This window comes from Pipistrellus kuhlii, unplaced genomic scaffold (genome assembly GCF_014108245.1).
Source record: "Pipistrellus kuhlii isolate mPipKuh1 unplaced genomic scaffold, mPipKuh1.p scaffold_m20_p_60, whole genome shotgun sequence".
Lineage (NCBI taxonomy): Eukaryota > Metazoa > Chordata > Mammalia > Chiroptera > Vespertilionidae > Pipistrellus > Pipistrellus kuhlii.
Window position 1 is genome coordinate 1,276,501 of NW_023425563.1, and position 6,000 is coordinate 1,282,500.

General features: G+C 54.4%; 1 protein-coding gene across 1 annotated transcript in view; it reads left to right on the forward strand.

Moving 5' to 3' along the window:
* The window catches only part of CDH4 (cadherin 4), a 281,683-nt gene extending 278,062 nt beyond the window's left edge, over positions 1–3,621 (forward strand). Inside the window, exon 16 of the mRNA XM_036420047.2 lies at positions 3,146–3,621. Coding sequence (XP_036275940.1) covers positions 3,146–3,349 — 204 coding nt within the window. The 3' untranslated portion in view covers positions 3,350–3,621. The remainder of the gene's footprint in view (positions 1–3,145) is intronic.
* The last annotated feature ends 2,379 nt before the right edge of the window (positions 3,622–6,000 follow it).

Sequence of the window (6,000 nt, forward strand, 5' to 3'; positions counted from 1 at the left end):
GGCTCCCATCTAACACAAGTTTTGGAACCCCTGAAATAGGCCTTCCCAACCCACGTTTTTAAAATATTTCCTTGTTCTATTTTTGTTGCAGTCTAACTTATTTTTTATTCTTTACTGTTGAAAGTATTACATGTGTCCCCTTCCCCCACTGTCCTCTCCCAACCCCCCCCCCCGCCTTCACACACCCCCATTGCCCATGTCCATTGGTCATGCTTATATGCATACACTTGGGTCTCTTCCCCTTCTCCCTGCCCACCCTCCCCTGCCTTCCCTCTGAGGTTTGAAGATTTGTTTGATGCTTCCCTGTCTCTGGATCTATTTTTGTTCACCAGTTTACATTGTTCATTATATTCCACAAATGAGTGAGATCATGTGATACTTATCCTTCTCTGACTGGCTTTTTTAACTTAGCCTAATGCTCTCCAGGCCCATCCACGCTGTTGTAAATGCTTACAGAGTTTTCTTTTTACTGCAGCATAGTATTCCATTGTGCAGTTGTACCGCAGTATTTTTAATCCACTCATCTGCTGATGGGCACTTGGGCTGTTTCTGAATCTTAGCTGTTGTAAATTGTGCTGCTATGAACATAGGGGCACATACATTCTTTCTCACTGGTGTTTCTAGTTTCTTAGGATATATTCCTAGAAGTGGGATCACTGGGTCTAATGGAAGTTCCATTTTTAATTTTTTGAGGAAGCTCCACACTGTCACCAGTCTGCAGTCCCACCAGCAGTGCACGGGGGTTCTTTGTTCTCCACAAGCTCTCCAACACTTGTTGTTAGTTGATTTGTTGATGATAACCATTCTGACCAGAGTGAGGTGATACCCTTTATTGTTGTTTTGATTTGTATCTCTCAGATGATTCGTGGCTTTGAGCATTTTTCCCAATCCACTTTTGAGTAACTCTTCCAGGAAGTAAAAATGGACACTACAGGCTATTCAGTACTGAACGGTCATAAGGATTGGGCAGTGAGGCGTCAACCAGCCAGTGATCACTGTGGACACTGGGCCACCCTGCTGGGACGTCCCAGAGCTAGGATGGACCCCACACCTCCCAGCTGTCCCATCCACGGGCGGGGGGACGAGGGTTAGGGGGCAGGGGTCTGCTCCCAGGGTCACCATCAGCCAGCCAGCCAGCCACACTCAAGGACAAAGGGTAGCACCTGGCAGGGCTCCAGCCACACTGCAACATTGCCGGATGTTGTGCATGGGGAGAGTTAACATCACTTCAAAATCTGACTCTGGCCAGCTCAGCTGCGCATTCCATGTGACAATGATCATGGAATCTAGACCCACGGGCCTCCCTGGAGGGACTAAACTATTAGGTCTAGTAATAATTAATGTCGTTTTCTAATACTTTTTTTAAATCGAATTTATTTAAACAATACAACAAAATTTAATCAACAATATAGTTGCCGTTGTTTTCTACTACTTGTGCCCAACGCTCAGGAAGCATTTTAATCCCTCTGTTGTAAAATTCTTGTGATTTTGATGCAAAAAATTCGGTCAATGCATTTTTGAGGCATTCTTCACTATTAAATTTTTTTCCAAGAAGAAAGTTTTGCAAAGAACGAAACAAATGGTAATCGGAAGGGGCAATATCAGGAGAATATGCAGGTTGAGGGAGAACTTCCCATTCCAACTGGCGCAGTTTTTCGGCAGTGATTCTTGCAGTATGCGGTCGTGCGTTATCGTGGTGAAGAATTACGCCCTTTCGATTAATCAGTGCGGGTTCTTTTTCTCTTAAAGCTTGGGCTAACCTTTCCAATTGGGCACTATACACTGCACTTGTAATGGTTTGGTTAGATGGTAAAAGTTCATAATGAAGAATTCCTTTAAAATTCCACCAAACACACAACATCACTTTTTGCGCATGCAAGTCAGGTTTTGGCATGGGCTGCGGAGCCTCATTTTTGTCCAACCATTGAGGCCGCCTTTTCAAATTAACATACAGCCCCCATTTTTCATCTCCGGTAACAATTTGCTCTAAAAACGGCAAACGGTTTTGACGAGAGAGGAGCGAACTGCAAATTGTGACTCTTTGATTACGGTTGTTGTCGGTCAACTCATGAGGAACCCATTTTCCAAACTTTTGGACTTTGCCAAGTGCACGCAATTGATTGGAAATTGTTTTTTGTGAACAATTTAAAGTTGTTGCAAGCTCTTGTTGGGTAATTTGAGGATTTTACACCAAAAGAGCTTGAAGAGCTTCTTGATCAAAATTGGACACACGGCTTCGACCACTCTTGTCATCTAACGAAAAATTTCCCTCGCGAAATTTCTCAAACCAACGCTGGCATTTTCTGGCGCTAACTGCATCTTGACCAAGAGCACTACTGATGTTTTTTGCAGCCTCACTTGCTTTTCTTCCTAATTGGAACTCGTAAAACATGCAGTGCCGAATATGCTCTTCATCCGCCATCTTCTTAGCCCCAGTTTTGCAACAAAAACCAAACCAAACACAAACTTTTTCAAGCAAAACTTGTTAATTGCACTTCACACGTTCTGTAGATACCACGTGTTTGAAGGTTATGTTAATACAAGTCAACACCAAGCAAGATTTTAAACGAATGTTGAAAAACGACATTAATTATTACTAGACCGGATATATCCGCAGGCCCCGCCCAGCCACAGGCCCCGCCCAGCCACAGGCCCACACAGCCATAGCTCTGCCCAACCACAGGCCCCACCCAACCACAGCCCTGTCCAACCACAAGCCCCACCCAGCCATGCCCCGCCCAGCCATTGCCTCACACAGCACAGCCCCACACAGCACAGGCCCACACAGCCATGGCCCCACACAGCACAGCCCCACACAGCACAGCCCCACACAGCACAGCCCCACACAGCACAGGCCCACACAGCACAGCCCCACACAGCACAGCCCCACACAGCACAGCCCCACACAGCACAGCTCCACACAGCACAGGCCCACACAGCCATGGCCCCACCCATCCCTCCTACCTCATGCTGGCATTGAGTTTTCCACCTCTAACAGCTTCTGACCTCTCTCTACTCGGTTATCTGAGCTGCCATTTGGTTGATCATAGGGAGCACTGGTTGAGCACCCATGGTTTGCAGGGCCCTGTAGCTTCGCCTGCCCTAGTCACAAACCCTCCACCTAACCGTGTCTCATGACCCCCAGGGACTTCGAGCGGCAGACAACGACCCCACAGCGCCCCCTTACGACTCCCTGCTGGTCTTCGACTACGAGGGCAGCGGCTCCACCGCAGGCTCCGTCAGCTCCCTGAGCTCATCCAGCTCCGGGGACCAAGACTACGACTACCTGAACGACTGGGGGCCGCGGTTCAAGAAGCTGGCAGACATGTACGGAGGCGGCGAGGACTGACCCACCTCTCCCCGGACCAGAGCCGGACCAGCACTCGGAGGGACAGACGGACAGACAGAGGAGCAGGACTCGGGGAGGCCACTGGTCCTCCCGACTCCCTGCAGACACGTCATTTAGTGGTGTGCTAGGGGGTCTACCCACCCCAGCCCCAACACTGAGCTGTCCGGCACGGACACTGCTCACCCCCCGCCCATCACGGGAGCTGACAGTCACTTAAGGAAGCGAGAGGCACTCGGTCCTGCCTGGAACCTCTTAGAGCAGAAGCACTGTTTGAAAAACAAGTGCCTTTGGTACACGTGTCAGTTCCCTCAGACTCAGGAGTGACTGAAGCAGACAGGCCAAGCCCCCAGCCCCGGCCCAGCACCCCACTCCCGCTCTTCTGAGCTCCGAAGGCACCAACTTAGGAATCAGGAGAATGTGTCTCTTTTTACTTTTTACTTTTGGCCTTTTATGAAGAAAAAAGTGGGTGACTCGCTTCACAAAATTTACAAAGAAAACATAGTTTGGGATCCAAATCTCAACAGCCTCATGCAGTCTGGGACTCCTGGGCCCCTGGTGCCTGAGGCCAGGGGGCAGGGAGGGGGCAGGGAGCCCCCGCTTCGGCTCCTGCGCCTGGGTTCCCGGGCACGCCGAAGCCCGGACCAAAACCGCTGTGTGGGCATGGTTTTCCCTGTGGCCCAGCTGTGCGCCCCCTCCCAAGATGCTTAAATAACTGAGGGGCGGGGTCCCAGGAGCCACCTCTGTCCTTGGCTGTCTCCCCGGGTGCCCCTGGCCCACCATTAGCTCCCCACCCCGAACACCATCTGGGCTCCCACTACCTTTGGTCCAGGAGAGTATGGTGTCCCGAGAAGCCAGCCAGCATCTCACCAAACCAAGGCCTGAGCCTTCCTCCCCTCCAGACCGAACCTGTCGCAGGCCAGCGAGCACCCACAGTGCAGCCATGCCGGGCTGTGAGGACTCCAGAGTCGAGGCAGCCTCTGTCCCTGCCCCTCCCTGCGGGACTGGAGCCCTCCATGCTGTGAGCACATGACGGCCAGGACCTGCTCGGAATGCCCTGAGACGCGTCTGGGTGGCACCTGCTGGAGACAGCAGCCATCCCTTTCTCTGGACCGGTCAGCACCCAGCAGCCGAGATTGTCCTTCGAATACCAGTCTGACTCGGTTCTGCAGGATGGACAGCGACAGGCTGTCCCCAGGCCCTGGGAGACCCCGGCTGCGATCAGTGCGGGGTGAGCAGCAGCACCGGGGCGTCCCTGGCTGTGGAGGCGCCTTCGGCCAGCAGGAGACAGGCACCCTCAGGGGGAGCCTTGTGCTTGGTCCGCCTCAGGCTCCCGGAGGAGGGGTGAAGGGTGCCCCTGGCCTGGGCAGGACATGGCATCAGAGCCCCTGAGGGAGGGGAGTCCCAGCTGACCAAGGACAAGGAAACTGGGAACAGGGAGGAGCCTGGGGAAGTTGGGGTGCAGCAAGGCAAGTGTCCCCCTTCCTTGCCTTGGGTCCTTGAGTTGTTCCTCCTCCTACGGCCTCTCCCCGTTCATGGTCACCCTCTTTTCACAACAGCTTTGGCCTTGAGGGTGAACTTGAGTGCTCATGGGCGTGTCCCATTGGACATCAGGGTTCTTCCCCAAACCACACTCATCACCAACTCCGCGCGCTGCCCAGAGCCACGCTGGGCTGCGGCTGCAGCCTGTCCGAGCAGGCTCTGCCCCTGCCCCACCCATGGCTGCCCAGGGAGGGCGGTCACTGTGCCACAAGCTGGTGTCAGGGGTGACCTCCAAGGGGCGGAGACCGGGCCCGGCCTGAGCCTTGCTATGCAGACTGTGGGCCAGTGGAGAACGGCCCTGCGTCTGCAGCGTGGCATGGTCGAGCGTGGTGGGATCAGGGCTCGTGGGAAGTGAGCTGGTGCTCTGTTTTTGTTTCTTTGGGGACAGTGCATCCTTCAGGCGAAGTGCTAAGTATGACTGTGGCTCTCCAGCTGAGGCAGCTGTGGGCTCCTCTCGGAAATCCTGAGTCCTCCCAGGCCCCCAGGGGTTCACCTCAGGGATGGCGGTGCCCAGCCAGCCCAGTTCTCAGCATCCATGTACCAACCCACCCCGCCCTGCTCACCCCTTCCTGTCCCTCTGCCCCAAGGTGGATGTCCGTCTCACGTGCCTCCGTCCAGCTCCTTCCCCTCCCTGCCTCTTGGTACTGCCAGGCTCCAGGTTCATTTTGCCTCTCTCCTGCGGGCTGGGGTCGCCACAGGGCCTTCCCTGCCTGTCTCGCTCCCAGACTGCAGGAAGCTGTGCCCTCTCCCTCCCACCCGGGCAGCTCCCAGGGCAGAGAAAGACCGGTGCCCACCCCCTCCCAGATCCGTGCCGGAACTCCTCCAAGGCCGAGCTAGCATCAGCTAAGATACAATCAGCACTGACGTCTCTCATGTAGCTTATAGCTTCGGTGTGGCCGAGCAGGGAGCTGGCCTGGCCTGGGCTCGGCATGGCAGAGAGCTGGGGCGGGCCGGTTCCGGGGGGAGTTTTGTTCTGTGAGCAGGGCAGTCCGGGGCTGCGGGGCATGTCGGGAGGCCCTGGCCTTGGTCGCTGACACCCAGTCCAGGGCCGCCATGTCTGCCACGCAGGTCAGCGCTTTCTCATGTCCTTCAGCACATCCAGTGTCAGGGTG